The sequence below is a fragment of the Euprymna scolopes genome, chromosome 32 (genome assembly GCF_053919585.1).
Source record: "Euprymna scolopes isolate OS-2025 chromosome 32, ASM5391958v1, whole genome shotgun sequence".
NCBI lineage: Eukaryota > Metazoa > Mollusca > Cephalopoda > Sepiida > Sepiolidae > Euprymna > Euprymna scolopes.
In genome coordinates this window covers 95,625,563-95,642,280 of record NC_136513.1, presented here as the reverse complement: position 1 = coordinate 95,642,280, position 16,718 = coordinate 95,625,563, and the positions used below count along the sequence as shown (strand labels likewise).

General features: G+C 35.9%; 1 protein-coding gene across 4 annotated transcripts in view; it reads left to right on the top strand.

Annotated features, from left to right (window-relative positions):
• Window positions 1-16,718, top strand: part of LOC145256511 (uncharacterized) — a 137,878-nt gene that overhangs the window by 102,064 nt on the left and 19,096 nt on the right. For all 4 annotated transcript variants that reach the window (XM_080115489.1, XM_080115486.1, XM_080115487.1 and 1 more), the window contains exons 10-13: window positions 2,192-2,290; window positions 4,739-5,236; window positions 9,716-10,011; window positions 15,753-15,875. In XM_080115489.1, the coding sequence (XP_079971615.1) occupies window positions 2,192-2,290; window positions 4,739-5,236; window positions 9,716-10,011; window positions 15,753-15,875 (1,016 nt within the window). The remainder of the gene's footprint in view (window positions 1-2,191; window positions 2,291-4,738; window positions 5,237-9,715; window positions 10,012-15,752; window positions 15,876-16,718) is intronic.

Genomic DNA, 16,718 nt, shown 5'->3' with positions numbered 1-16,718 from the left:
ACATGTATTGATTTTGAAACGACTAGTAAGACCAAAATCTCTAGATCATCCCCACCACAAGTGAGTTTTTTACGTTTGGCAAAAGGATCTGCGCATTTAACATGTTTTTACTGTAATTGGGGTGGGGTAGGGAATAACAACTCTGTATAGTTAAATATTTAGAAAAATCGCAATTGGAAATATCATTGTATTGGAATATCATTGGAGTATCGGAATCATTTGACTTGTTGGTTTAGTGGTCTTCATCAATTCGTTTTGATATCTCATTGTAATAGTTTCCTGGTAGCTTTGCAGAAACTGCTTGTGGAACTCTCTTGATTGTTTTCCTCCTCCTCCTTATAATCCCCCACCCCACCCCAAGAGGCTTAGGACAATAGGCACCTTATGTCTTTGCGATAATCATCTTTTGTTCTTAGTTTTTTTACATCTTCATACCTTATTTGGAGTGATTTCCATTGCAAAAAAAAAATTACAAATTAAAATTAACTCGACCAAAACTATCTTTCTGAGGATCGCAGAAACAAACTGTCCATGAAATGTACTAAGAACCAATTCTGATTACACCCTTCTTCTGCTCGTTTGCTTGAAATATATATACATACTAGTGGGGGTATCTGGCGTTGCCCGGGTGTTTGTAGGTGTGCGTGTTGGGGGGGGTAAAGTAGAACAAAAAGGAAACAACCCTGTTTAAATAAAAAGCTGTTAAACATTAAAAAATAGAACAAAATCAGCGTTTTTTTTTTTTTTTTTTTTTTTTTTTCTTTTTTTTTTTTTTAATGGAAAAATCTTTTGTAGGTGTTCTTTTTTTTATTTTTTTTTTTTTTTTTTATTTTAGCCAACTTTGTCTGGCTTTGTTTCCCCAACGTGAGGGGAAAACCGGCTCCCCCGTTTATTAGGGGAATGTCCAAATGAAAGCAATTGTCTGATATGAGAGTGAAAACCGACATTGACCAAACGTCTTTGCTTTCTGGACACTACCAGTCCGTAGGCCGTGAACCGCGCCTTAGTTTCACCAGTTTCGCTTTTATACGAAAAAGCCGAATAAACACAAGAGGAGCCGAAATAGTGAAAATTATGTAAAAGTCGTTTAAATAAATCTAGCCGCAGCGCGCGTTCACAATTAGTACATATTATGATCTACAGGGTATATAAGAAGTTCTAAGCGATAGTAACACCCCCCACCCCCACCCCCACCCTGAGAACTCCCCGAAAAAAAAAGCCTTTCTTGGACATACAAAAACGTTCGCGTGCATTTTGCCTTTTATATATATATATATATATATATATATACACACACACGCACACACTATTATATAAAAGAAACCTTGAGTTTGTTCCCTATGAACTCAAATATCTGGGCCAATTTTTATGAAATTTTATACAAATGCTTGCCAGTCTTCTTAGATAGGTTTTGTATCGGAATGTCTTTGATAAGTATCAGTAATTAAAATAATCCAATGGAAGAAGAAACAGGCGATTTTAATCAAAATTTAAACATTACACAACCAAACATCACAAGTGCATTTGAGATTTTATTTTCTTCATGAATAAAATTTTATTAGTTTTCCATTTGCCTTCGTCTTGTTCTATGTGTATTCCTCAGGGATATATTTTACTGGTGTCTTGAGAAATAGATACACTCTGTTTTGTTAACACTTTGCTATAAACCTGGGCAACTTTTTTTTTTTCTTTTTTTTATTATATACAAATTTTTTTTATTTTTTGTACATCGTCTTCTGCCGTTCCCAGCGGATTTCAAGGTCGTGACAACACACACGCACACACCTTCCTGGGATCCAGCAATTGATAAGTCACATACCTGCTTGACGTTATTTTGGAAATTAAGCTAATTGCATCCCATTTCTGACATGGCCAGTCCATAATCTGATTTAAAAAAAAAAATTAGTTATCTTTTGAGAGAACTTGACATCATTTTGAGAATCCAATGGTCAGTCCATAATTTGGTAGCAAAATATAAACAAGTCACTTAAACCTTCTGAGATATTGCTGCTTGAGAGAGCTTGATATCATTTTGTGAGCAATTAAGTTCCATTCGTTTCCTTCGTTTTGTCCAAATTTCGACATGCAACATCACTTTTATTTTCTCAAACTTACCAATATGCACACAAAAACATTTACATGGTTCCTTGATTTATTTTTTAATTGAAATTCTATGACCTTGTTTTTGCAGCAAACACCAAGAATATGAACAGAAGTTGTTAGAACAGTTTATGAATTCTCAGAATATAGCAAATAACCATGTAACCTCCAGTAAAGTTATAGCTTCAAGGTAAGTAACTTTCGTACGACCATGACCCACTTGTATATATTTTGTAGAGTGCACTTTGGAATTCTTTTTTTTTTTAATTTTATCATAATATTCTTCATTCAACTGTATCCCTCTTAACCTTGGTTCGCCAGAGGTTTCTCATTTTAATAAATGACTTCTCTTTTGTGTGTGTGTGTGTGTGTGTGTGTGTGTGTGTGTGTGTGTGTAGAAAGTGAGAATATATAATTATTTCCACAACCGAACCGTCACAACCCTCAAGAGCCAAGAAAGCCAACAAACCGAAAGTCCAAGTTAGTTTTTCTAACTGATGAGCCAAATGAGGGCGAAACTTGAGTCTTGGACTTCCGGTTTGTTGGCTTTCTTGGCTCTTGTGGGTTGCGACGTTGGTTCGGCTGTGAAAAAAATATATGTATTATTACAATATCTACAGAAACTATCCTTATGGGAATCATAAGTGCAGGAAGTTACAAATACAGCCGGTCAGGAGATTCAAACCCGGCCACGAAGCCATCACTGACTCCATTAGCAAGGAACAAACCACTCGACCAATGTTAACTGCAGGGAAATTCAGTTGAAATTAACATTGCTATAAAGCATGAATGTCAAGATGGAGGGAGTGATCTTATGATATAACATGATCTGTGCATACAAGCTTAATTGATGGACTTATTACATTTCAACGTAAAGTGCTCAACAATAAGAACTGAGTTCTTAAAGGGGCTGACATGATTCCATAATATATTTTTGTTTTTGTAAATTGTTTTGGCAATTATCTTTCACTTTGTGCATACCAAATCTTTTTCGCTTGAAGCTCAGTGTATGTTTAATATAACAAAGCATATATAAAAAGAATAACGGTAAAGTTACATTCCAAGATCCAAATATTTGACGTTTCTTAATTTTTGAGATGAGGATTAGTTATTTGGATTCATCAGACTACTGTTCTCCTCTTCAGTGTGATTTTCACAACGTTTCGGTCGATGTATCCTCGGACTTTCTTCAGGTGTATCGATATCAGGAATTTGGAATTACTTAGGATCTCTATCCAATCATGACTGATGGAACAAGAACACGCTACTCCCGTGAAGTAAATAAAGGGTTCCGCTCCAAATTCCCGACTTCGACAGAAACATCCCTGAGTTCGACAAGATGCACCTGAAAAAGGTCGGAGGTTATGTTGATCGAAACATGAAAATCACTCAAGATGAGAACAGTAGTCCGATGAATAATAATACGAATATCCAAATATTTATTTTTCATGCAAAACAGCTTCTCCAGTATGCTAAAATTTCAGTACATTTTTTTTTATAGATCCGTTTTGTTATGCAGAAACGAACAGTTATGTCAATACTGTCTGTTTTCGTGCATATACTCAGAAAAATTAGAAATCTTTAAGATTAAAAAAAAAAATGCATGACAATATAATGCTGCAAGAAGATAGTTTCGTAGAAGACTCCACATCGTGTGATTGTTCCGGCAGCCATATTGACAATATCAACCTAGTATGACAATATTTTGAATTATTTTCAACAAGTTATTCAGAAGATCAACATCTGATATATACACAGTGAGTCACAGGAAACGGATGTTTTTAAGGAACACAAAAATCTGCGAATATTTGAACAAAAATTTACTGAACTGAAGAGAAAAGCAATTCAAAATCAATAACTAAAACAAATTTAACATAAAGGAAGAACGTTCTAAAAACATCAGTTTCCTGTGACTCACCCTGTATAATACCGAATTGAATAAGTGAAAAATCAAAATGTACAACTGAATACATGTAAGCCGCCAATCTGACAACATAGTTTGCTTGAAGCATTGTTTAGTGTGCATATAAAGCAAATGTACACGACTTAAACAATCTTTTTTTTTTTTTCTCATTGTATCTTGCCAATTAGATAAAGGATGAACCTGGACCATTATAAATTAAAATATCAATAAAAATCAAATTTGCATTTGTGATTATTGAAATGAGCCAGATACAATGTTCACTTATATATATATACATGTATATACTTAAGAGGTTGTAGTTTGCTTGAAGCATTTAGTGTGTACATAAAGCAAATTTATAGAAGACAATACAACGTAGAGGTGTAACGGATCAATACAAACTGAAACAAATCAAAACATAATTTATGCAGATACACCTTTTATTAATACAATATTTTTTTTATTTATATTTTATACTTGCATTTGTTATGTCGGCATGTTCAAATGGAAGTTTCGTGTAATGTTTCAGGAAAATTACCTTTCGTCAGATATGTAACTTTAGTTCAAACGTATATCTTGGAGGCTGTTGTTCCTTAGTTTATTTCCCTAGAAAAAGTGGCCTTTTAGTTAAGCGATTGTTTGACAATAAAACTTAATTGATCTATTGCTTCCCTCTACATAAACGCTTTTTTTTTTTCTTGTTTAGTTAATAAAATTCTTTTTCTTTATTTTTAGAAAAAAATCTTCCTCCCCTGTCACAGTCGAACAGTCATCCCCACCCCAACAGTCTTTGCTCCAACAAACGTCGGAATCATCACTTCTCCCAACGGGCTGCAACTCCACTTCCTCCTCTTCCTCCTCCTCTTCTTCCTCCTCCTCCTCTTCCTCTTCAACGTCTTTGGTCGTAGGTTCGGGTATTCCCAGCCAACAAGTGCCACTCAACACAACCAGCAAAGATGCCTGGCCAGTACTGAACAGTGTCGCCGGTGCTGGCGGCGGTGGAAATGCTGGTTCCACTGGTAATGGCGGCAGTAGCAGCATAGTTGGTAACTCCTTAGGAGGAGGTGGCAGCAGTGTAGTCCCGGTAGGAAGTAAACCAGGTGCATCTGACAGACTCCTTAACGGGAACAAAATGGCGAACACAACGTCACGACACCCCAACCACAGACCAAGCACACCCACTAAACAGAACAAATGTCTCAGAGACAAACGAGATCCTGATAAATTAACAATGTAAGTGTTAAACCTTTTTTCTTTTACAAAATTCTGTACTTATGCAGTTTAATGAACGTGATATTGTCTGGGCGGTGTATGGAAAATGCCAGAAGGTGTTGAACTAAAGTTTTTTTTTTTTTTTCCAAACGCTGGTCAATTTTTCAATGAAAAAATGTTTGTCGATACAAAGCTAATTTTTTGAAAAATTAATTTCAAAATGAAAACCATATTCTTGAATAATTATTAGACAATTTCTAAAAAACTAAGAAAATTCAAATCCAGTAAAATAAAAACAAGCTTTCATTGTAAGTTAAGTTTTATAAATATATACTTTTTTGAAAAACAAACAACTAAAATTTTAATTAAAAATTTTTTTTTTTTTTCAAATTAAGATAAATATATTTTTTGTTTATATAATGAACCAATGATAGCAAACAAATGTTAAGATTTGTTTTAGTATCAAGATAAAACTGCTCAGTGTTTCGACGTATGCTAGCAGTTTTCATAACCACCTGGATGATATGTAAGTACCTATTTATCCTTTTTTATTTTATTTTATTTTTTTTTTACCTAAAAAGCTAACGATCTTGCTCTGTTCCTTTTTAAATTTATAACTTGCATCACATGGATGAATACGAAGATTGGGTCCATTTTTTTGCACTAAAGTTAGATAAAAAAAAATAGGGATGGGATGATTCCAATGTTTTCCCAATTTTGATACAATTACTGATTCTAAAATCATTTGTTAAAAAAAAATTTAATACGATTTTCTTTTCTTTTTTTTTTTTTCTAGTAGCATTTCAATTGTTTGTTTTGGGGGTGACTGGGTGGCAGTCATCTACATTTTAAATGTAATTTTCTTAATTTGACAAACTGAATGTTTTCCCTTAATTTTTAAATGATTGCGAAAAAAATAGTTAAAAGTAAAATTTATCAAATTATATCTTTATTATATTTGTTAATGTTGACTGCACTCTGATTATAAAACAATTGTCAAGAGATTCACTAATCCTATGAGATATAACCGTTAGCACATCTGCTGTAGATCTTGCAGAGTGGAAACCATATTGCATGTCACTAAGAAGGTTGTTTCTGTTGAGGTGGTTGACTACTTCTTTATTTAATATGGATTCCAACAACTTACTCATGAGACACAGGAGACTTATTGGTCTGTACTGAGAGGGAGATGACTTTTCACCTGAATTCTTAAATACAGGGCATACTGAGTAGGTTTTCCAGGGTGTTGGAAAGCACTTCTCCTTAAGGCAACACTTAAACAGTTTTGTAAGTATGGGGGCAAGTTCTGGTTGGAGCTTCTTCAGCACTATAACTGGAATTCCGTCAGGGCCAGTTGCGTTACTGGAATGAAGGTTCTTGATTAGCTTGGCGACCTCACGCACAGATATTTGTATGTTGCATAACGTGTTGTCTGTTATAGGAGGAAATACAGGGAGTTGATGGTCATTGTCCCATAGGGTAGAATTAATTGCAAAGTTCTTGGCAAATAGTCTGGCTTTGTCTGATGCTGATGAGATGACCTCGCGTCCATTGATGATAGTTGGGATAGAACGCACACTTCTGATCAAGATCCTGTTTGCTACTTGCCAGAACTGGTGGGAACCAAGCTGCTGCTCAGCTACTTTGGATTTAACAGATTGAGCATATAGCTCTCTTGCATGTTTTATTACTCTTTTACAGTGGTTGCTGGCAGTCCTGAAGGCAGCTTTAGTCTCAGTACATCTATTGCGTTGGTAGCTATCGAAAAAGTGATTTCTATGCACAATGGCAGCAGCACATTCAGGGGAGAACCATGGCTGGCTGTTAGGTTTTTGTTGGAATTTTTTGGATGGTATGAACCAGTCTATGCCTACAATTAACTATTCAGTCAGGTCTGATACTATAGAGGACACATCCTTTTTAAACATAGAATGCAGAGGTAGGTCAGATATGAATGTACGGAAGCTATCCCAGTCAGCCATAGAGTATCGATATACAGTACGGTGGAGAGGTACGTCTGGAGACTTATTACATTTCATTTTTATCTTAACTGATACAACGGAGAGGTCAGAGGATCCCAGAGGAGATAGAACGAAACATGAACACAGCTCAGGGGAAGTTGTGAGGAAAAGGTCTAGAAGGCTTGCATATTGGGCACACGGGTGGGTTCATGAACAATTTGAGTGAGGTCATAGGCAATGGCAAAATTGAACAAAACCTCCCCTCGTCATCGGTTTTGAGTGGGTCAGCCATTCCACATTATGGACATTGAAGTCACCGCAAATGTGAATGTTAGCCGAAGGATGAGCAGACAGGATGTGGTCAATTTTCTCAGATATGCTCTTAAAGATAGTAACCCCACTGTTGTGGGGGCGATAGAGGGCAAATATAAATGCAGTGGTATAAGCTAGTGCAACCCAGAAGCACATATAAGGTAAATTAGGGTCTTCTTTGGAGATATCCCTACTACATGGAATATGTGCCTACATCAAAGATGGCTTTCCATGCCCATGGCGATCTTGGGGGTCAGATTTAGATGTTAAGTTGGAGTATCCTTTAATTATGAATTCGTCTAGAGAAGTGGTTGGCGCTATGCTAATTTCACTTAGAAAGAATATATCTGGTTTCGTCTCCTGTAATTGTGTTTCAACCTCTGGAAGGTTGGAACGTAGACCCCCTGATGTTGAAGGAGACCTGGTAGTAGGGGTCTACGTTGGAGGATGGGGTTCTAGGTTTAGTTGTTTCTTTTTTGGAAATTTGTTATGATTGTTGAGGTTTTGGGGTTTGTATTGCAGGTCAGTAGACTTGGTTGAAGCAGGACAGAGGGAAAATAAGAGAAAAAGACAAGTTTTTTTTTTTTTTGGGGGGGACACATAAGATAAAGCCGTAACAATTATCCAATAGTATGGCATCGAGAGGCCCTACCAGAAATTACTGTATGGTCCAGAATTCATTCACCAAATGGCAATACAGCAGCCCCGGTACTTTGCACCTGCTGATAGGACAGCCTCCTTAGTGGTTAATCCAAGGTTTGGGTCCCTGACTATCAGATGAAACATTTACCTCCAGCACCCTTACTAGTGACATGACCACAAGGATAGACATAGAAACAGAAATTTCTCACATCTCAGGCTACTCTTTACAAAGTACTACCGACCTGGAAAGCAGCTTTTTCTTCACCTTTTGTCAGGAAAATCATTCATTGGAAATGAGGACTGAAGGACAAAAAAGAAGTGAGAGTTACTGGAGCTGCTGATAACACATCCACATGCATTATCTACTCTCCATTGGGGGGGGGGGGGAGAAGGACTTATTAATATCTACTTAGTATAAGTCCGTTGCCCCATTCCCGGCTTAGGGTTGTACTTAAGGATAGTCTCCCCTCCCATGCTATTTGCATGGATAGTTTTTGCCTTTATCTAGGTCGAGCTGGGATGTTAAACCGTTCCAGCTCCACCCCCCAATAAATATGCTATAATGGAACTTTTATCAAATTGAAAAAGTCTAGTTATTTTTAACTCGTTTAAAAAGCTGGTTAAGAAGTAATATCTTTAGGGTTATGTATTAACTTTAGCTAGAAGTAATGCATACTTAAGAAGAAAAAAAAAAAAAGCCGCGTGTTTAATTCCTTCACCCTCAACTGGGCAGTTTTCTACGAGGAGGGGTCGGTTTTTGCGTCACCATTTTTGCAAAGTCATCGTATTGGTTGGATTGACTATGCTTAATTTCAACGTTCGGAACTTCCGGTCGAGTGATAGACATCGGCTAAGATGTAATGTTCTTTTAACCTTCTTTTTCTCTTTCGCGTTACGGGTTCGAGCCTGCCTGCCTACTACTACTTTTTTTTTTTTTTTTTTTGTATTGACTCCTTACTACACCACCTCTCCACACCCGGGCAACGCCAGGTACCTCCCCTGATTTATTATATAGAGGGCAGTTGTCTGTGCATGTTTGTTTGGATGTTGAGCTAAAAGTAAAATGTATGTTAAAAAAAAAAACACTACAAAGGTGTTGTCTTTACAGACGTTGCTCCACATGTTTAATATCTAAAATATATTCATTCTGTGAGGGTCAACTGGGCCAGATTTCTTCATGAGATCACTTTTTCAGCTATTTCCAATGTTATTGATTTATATTAAGGAGAGGTAAATAGCTTACATTATTTTTCAATCGAAGAATGGGCAAAGATGGAAGCGGGGTTAGAGAGGGTGGGAGGGCGTGATGAAAGGAGAAAAATAAAGACAAATTAAAGGAGTTAGATAGGTTCAATGCAAAGGTGTAATACACACTTTAACTTTTCATTTTTATGAACTCTGATAATGTTGGGTAGTCCTGCAATTAATATGAAAGCCTTGTTTAAATTGCGATTAATATTTTAAATGTTTTCCCGAAGCTGAAAGACAGTCTGGTCAAAAACAGACGTATGCAAGGATTTGTAATTCTCTGGAAATTTGTTTAAATCGAAATTTTTTTTTTTTTTTTTTTTTTTTTTTTATCAAGGGTGGAAAATTACAGCAATGGTTCAGTTGATTCTTCTAATGTACGTGTTTCGACTTCATCGTCGTCGTCCTCGTCCTATTCAGCGCCATCTCCCACGTCGGGAATCCCGTTGAATGATACGGTTGCTGCTGCTATCAGCCATCACCAGTCTTTGAAAGCCATCAGCCAGGCATCTCGTCAGGTTTTAGAGAAACGCAATGCAGATAGTCTTTCATTCTTCAGCGGTAATGGTTTCAGCGGCAATTGTGGCAGCGAAAGGGAAGCTACCAAAAATTCTTCACTTCAACATTCGACAGGTTTGTATGCTTCGATTTTCACAAGCAAATAGTAAACTCACAAAACTACTTGATAGCACGCCATCTCCCAATTTTTCAGATGTACACATTGTAAAGGCCCAATGTCTCCTAGCAATGGTGTTTTGAAATTTCAGAGACATTTGTTTTATAACAATGGTGTTTTGAAATTTTAGAGACATTTGTTTATATTTTTGCTTGCTAAATTTTCAGAAAGTAAATTTCAATTGTTAAGAATTAGATTTGAATTTTTTCTGCAAGTAATACTGTTAAATGTTAATATCAAGTTTTTACATTGAAAATATATGCACACACACATTTCTATATATTTACATACAGATGGTTCGAACTTGGATTTTTTTTTTTTTCCAGTGTAGAAGACGATGATTACTGTTAGTCCAAATCGAATAGCAATTGTCTGATATAAGGAGAAACTCCACATTGATCAAAAGCTGATTGCTTTCTGGACGTTTCGGCGCGAGAGCCGAGAACACGAACCGTTTGAATTTAGTTTCACTGTTTGGCTATTTAGTATAAATGAACAGGCAACAGAGCGAAACGGTGCAAATCTTATAAAAGTCGATGTAAATAAATCTAGACGCGACACGCGTTCGCAAATCTTCGATATTATTATTTAGACGGTATATAAAAAGTTCTAAGACATAGTAACCCCCTCGAGAATGGCAGCGAAAAAAGCTTTTGCGAGACATGCATAAAATGATCACACATTTTTTGCCTTTTTTTATTTATATATATATATATATATATATATATATATAACTAGCAGGGATAACCGGCGTTGCCCGGGTGTTTAGAGGTGTGCGTGTTGGGGGGGGGTCACAACAAAAGAATAAGTGAAGTAAGAACCCTGTTTAAATATAAAAAAAGAAAACCATGTTAAAACTTCTTTTAAAAAAAAAAATTGTTGCCCGGGTTTGGGTTAAAAAAAAAAGTTTTGGTAAGTAGTTAGGATTGAACCCGAAGTCTTGAGGTGAAGATGGAAAAGAAAGTGTGCAAAAAAAACCTGACACGTTACCCGCTCGGCCAACAAAGAGCAACTGAAACACGTTTGAATTTAAGTATTAAAAACATAATTGACACGTGCCTGCAATAAAAGTTAACTCTGCTACTTCTATTTGACCTCGTTAATGAGGTCAAATAGAAGTAGCAGAATTAACTTTGCTGCGGGGCAGCTTTGGGTTTGTTTACCCAACTTTGGCTGGTTGTTTCCCCAAGATGTTGGGAGGGGTAAACCAGCTCCCCATTGTCCAGATTGATTAGCAATTGTCTGATATAAGGAGTTTAGCCCCACATTGATCAAAGCTGATTGCTTCTGGACATTCCCCGATGCGATTGCCGGGAACTGCCTTAGCTTTGAATTAGGTTTGGTTTTATACAAAAAAGCTGAACGAACACAAGATGGGCTGAAATAGCAATAATTTTGTAAAAATCGACGTAAATAAATCTAGACGCAACGCGCGTTTGCAAATCGTACATATTATTATCTAGGGGCTATATAAACACTTCTAAACGATAGTAACCCCCCCCCTCTTTAACTTTAAAGCAGTTCTAAATGATTAAAACTGCCACTTAACCATGTATTCACACACTGTGTTTGAATGATATATTGATGTTGGCATTCTGTAGATGATCAGCGTAAATGCAAACACTCTGATATTATTGTAGCTCTTTTGTTAAAACTGCAAAAGTATTTATCTAAGCTAGCATGGACGTCTGGCAAAGCCCGGTTGTAAAGTATGCTTAAATATGATATTTTATTTCCTGCCGATTTTGTATATATTATTATAGAGTTAATGTCCTATCGATTTTTTTTTTTTTTTTTATATTATAAAGTTGCGATTTCAAAAATAAAAATATATTTATGACTTGGGTGCATTAGCTTGAATCGAAACTGAAATAAAAACTTATGAAAAATAAAAATGTGTGTGTGTGTGTATATATATGTATATGTATATATATATATATATATATAAATTATTTACTACAATTATTAGATACCTACAGACTAGTGTTTCATCCTTTTGGGAATCATCAGTGCAAGGTGTCATTAACATTGGTCGATAGATTCGAACCGAGCAACAGAAGCCATCTCTGGCTCCATTAGCAAGGACCTAATCCATTCGGCTATCGTTAACTGCGAGAAATATTGTTGATATTTAAACATTTATTTCTGTCAGTCTGTCAGTGATCTAATCATTATACTATGATCTTCGTATATGAGCTAAATTGACCGACTTTTTTTTTTTTCAACTGAAAGTGCTCAACGGTAAGCAGTTTATATATATATATATATATATATATATATATATATATATAATGTATATGTAGAAATGTTTTCTTATAAAATATACCAATCCTTATTTAAGAAGCTCAATGTAATTACAGAGCAATATAGAGAATAAATGAAAAAGAACTATATTCCAAAATTCATGTTGACCATCTTATAATTTATTCCTTTAATTCAGTTGACTTTTACAATTCTTGACAGTATCTGTTTCGTAGCGCAAAATCAATCACTTAATTATTATATCAATCAGTGATTCTATTATGCCCTTAACTCATCCAAAGAAATTTTTTTTTTTAGTGATCACCACTTATCAAGGCCCGGAAGCCACTCAGGGATAAGGGTTATTGCAAGTACATTACGTTAGTGTGGAGATTTGATGAAGTGTTTAATTAAGGGGGCGGTTCATTAGGAATTTGTTAACATTGGACTTGAAGAAATCCAAGTTGTAGTCTGGAGGGAAGCAGGCAGACGGAACAGTTCCACAGGCGTGCAGTTCTAAGAAAGAAGCTTTGTTCATGGAATCTGCGTTTTCATTTAGGCACAGATATAGAGTGGGGGAAATTTTTCAGTGGATTCAGCTAGACGGGTGTTTTTCGTGAAAGATTGACGAGGGGGGACCAGAGATTGGAGTTCAGACGAGCACCTGCCATGAAAATAACAATAAAACAAGGATAGGCTCGCAACGTCTCTTCTGTGAGAGAGAGGTTGCAGGGTAGAGAAAAGGGCATCCCCACTAAGCCACGAAGTCTATTTTGTACTCTGTCAAGGCATGATAGGCTGTTTTTGGCCGCTCCTGCCCAGATATGGCAACAGTATTCCATCCTTGGACGTACTTGGCTTTTATATAGATAGAGAATTGCATCAGTAGTGAGATATCTTCTGGAGCGGTAGAAGGATCCCACCATCTTTCCAGCGACCTTGGCATTCTGACTTGATGTACGTGTTCCATTTCAGATCAGGAGTAAAGGTCAAACCCAGAAGCTTGTCAAAACATGGGGCCTCACCCAGACGAGAGCCATCCATCACAATTTATGCCAGCTGGGGATCAGAGTATTGATTATGTAAGGATAGGAGTTTGGTTTTGGATGTATTAAAGGTAACCAGCCACATCTTCCCCCACTGAACCACGCGCTCGAGATCAGAGGAGAGAGAATCCGAGAGAACTTTGTCATTTACAACCTTTAATGTGTTGCCATAGATAGTCGTGTCATCAGCATAGATGTCAACGAATGATTTAAGTATGTGTTTAGGGAGGTCATTGATGTAGATCAGGAAGAGAGTTGGGCCCAGGATTGACCCCTGAGGGACTCCAGCATTTATATTGCAGGCCTCCGATTTTTGTCCATCTACCACTACTCTTATGAACCTATCGGAGAGAAATGATTTAATGATTGAGAAAACATTTCCAGTTATACCGTATCTGGAAATCTTGTGAAGTAGACCCTTATACCATACCTTGTCGAAGGCCTTTGATATGTCAAGAGCAATTGCCCTGGAAAGGAAGCCTTTGTCAAGAGATCCACTAATCCTGTGGGATAAAACCGTCAGCACATCTGCGGTAGATCTTGCAGAGCGGAAACCATATTGTGTGTCACTAAGAAGGTTATTCCTGCTGAGGTGGTTGACTATTTCTCTATTTAATATGGATTCCAGCAACTTACTCATAACACACAGGCGACTTATTGGTCTGTACTGAGAGGGAGATGACTTATCACCTGAATAGCTGCAATCAATCCGTCAAAAGGAAATGAAGTGTGATTTGATATAATTCAAATCTGAAAATTGGAAGAGAAGCTGCATATACCTTTAATATGACGTAATGGAAACATTAAATGAATTTTCAGATGGGAAGTTGTATCTATATTATGTCTCCTAAAAAAAAAAAAAAAGAAAACAAAAAAAACCTTAAGGAAACTGAAAATTTGGAATATTTATTGAATTCTAATACCTATTGTTAAAATTTCACAAAAATTGGGAGTATCAGAATTTTTACAAAGCCGTCTACCTCTTCTTTACACCTTTCTGCATGAAACTAAATATAGTCTACATTATGATCTCTTACACTTACCAGGTGTATTGCATAAGTCATATTGATCAGTTAATGAGGAAGTTGTATACATACAAATGAGTCCTCCAGAATCAAGCAGTACTAAGCACCACTTCTAAAGAAATATCAGAAAACAGTTTCTGAGTTTCACTATTTTGTAACATGTGTATCTCTGGCGGGGGGCTAATACAAATATTTTGTAACATGTGTATCTCTGGCGGGGGGCTAATACAAATATTTTGTAACATGTGTATCTCTGGCGGGGGGCTAATACAAATATTTTGTAACATGTGTATCTCTGGCGGGGGGCTAATACAAATATTTTGTAACATGTGTATCTCTGGCGGGGGGCTAATACAAATATTTTGTAACATGTGTATCTCTGGCGGGGGGCTAATACAAATATTTTGTAACATGTGTATCTCTGGCGGGGGGCTAATACAAATATTTTGTAACATGTGTATCTCTGGCGGGGGGCTAATACAAATATTTTGTAACATGTGTATCTCTGGCGGGGGGCTAATACAAATATTTTGTAACATGTGTATCTCTGGCGGGGGGCTAATACAAATATTTTGTAACATGTGTATCTCTGGCGGGGGGCTAATACAAATATTTTGTAACATGTGTATCTCTGGCGGGGGGCTAATACAAATATTTTGTAACATGTGTATCTCTGGCGGGGGCTAATACAAATATTTGTTTAGGGTTTACGCTATCACATGTTCATTTGATGATAGCTGTGATATAATCGATTGTGAGTGACAATGTGCTATTACTGCCTGTAATCATTGTAAAAGTTAACGAAACAAGTTTTATTGCACTTACGTTGCTTTTTAGTCATTCTGCATTGATGTTGGTGTCAACATAATCCATGAATGCGTTACGATCATCAATGTCATTTGATTCTTTACTGACAGCCGCAGTTGCCTATGAGGTCATGTTTTCTTCCATGTCTTGACAAAGTGATTTTTGTTCATCTAGAACACAACGGTGATAAGAGGTATGTGCAGTGGGTACGAAGGTGAATCCATGTCAGCCAGTTTGTCTTTTTTCAAGAGAGATGATGTTGGGCATCTTCATAAACATTGGATTCTGATGGGGTTGTCCAATACATTTTGTGCCCCCAACCTGTGCCGTGTAGAAGAGTTTAGGAAACACAGTGGTGTACATAATTCGTTTTCCCTGTATATAGTGCTTAATACTGTATTATTCTGGGGATTCTATATATGTGCATGACTAATAGATAATTTATTCTTGCTTTTAATAGGTTATGGACTTTGATCATGATGGAAGCTTCTACAAAAAAAATGTTATCAACAAAATAAAAGCTATTAATAAAATTTGAGGAGAAACTTATTAGTCTCAATTTCCAAATTTTCTTTATAGGAATTCCAGAGTCGTTACCCTCTTTAGAAATTCCAGACACAATTCCGGTGACAAGTGCGACTGACTGGCAAGCAGCGTTTGGATTTGCACCCAAAAATCTCGACTATCAAGACGATGATCTTGGTAAGTTGTGAACTTTTGAGTTTGTAATTTTTTTTAGATAAGGATTGATAATTTTTTGTATTTGGATTGTTTGGACTATCGTTCTCATCTTGTTTGTTTTACTCACAAATAAGAAAAAAGTGGTCATCTATTTAAAAAAAAAAAAAAAAAAAAAAGTTTGTATTTGTTCATTAATTGCTCTCACATAGGAAGGGTTTGAGAAAGACTGTCCAATTTTGACAATTATAGTCATTTAAAATAATTCTCTTCAATATGTCTTCTAATGGTGTGGCGCTAATGAAGAGGTTTGTTTTTTACATTGTTACAGTACAGGGTAGAGGAGTTAGAAATGTATAGAGCTGTTGACGAAAGGAATAATCTATTAAGCAGGTGTATTAGGTGTGATGATGGATGAAAATGAAACCTGACCAATGAGAATGAGTTGAGGATATGTTTCATGGAGAGAAATGATATGAGGATAATGCAATGAATGTTTAATGTGAGTCTTCAAGAGCGGCTTAATCTAGATGGTCTCAGGAAGATTTGGACAGTATAGAGATATGCATACAGGACCTTATTAAAATTATATACAATTAAAATTTTAATTGTATATAATTTTAATTGTATATAATTTTAATTGTATATAATTTTAATTGTATATAATTTTAATCGTATATAATTTTAATCGTATATAATTTTAATCGTATATAATTTTAATTGTATATAATTTTAATTGTATATAATTTTAATTGTATATAATTTTAATTGTATATAATTTTAATTGTATATAATTTTAATTGTATATAATTTTAATTGTATATAATTTTAATTGTATATAATTTTAATTGTATATAATTTTAATTG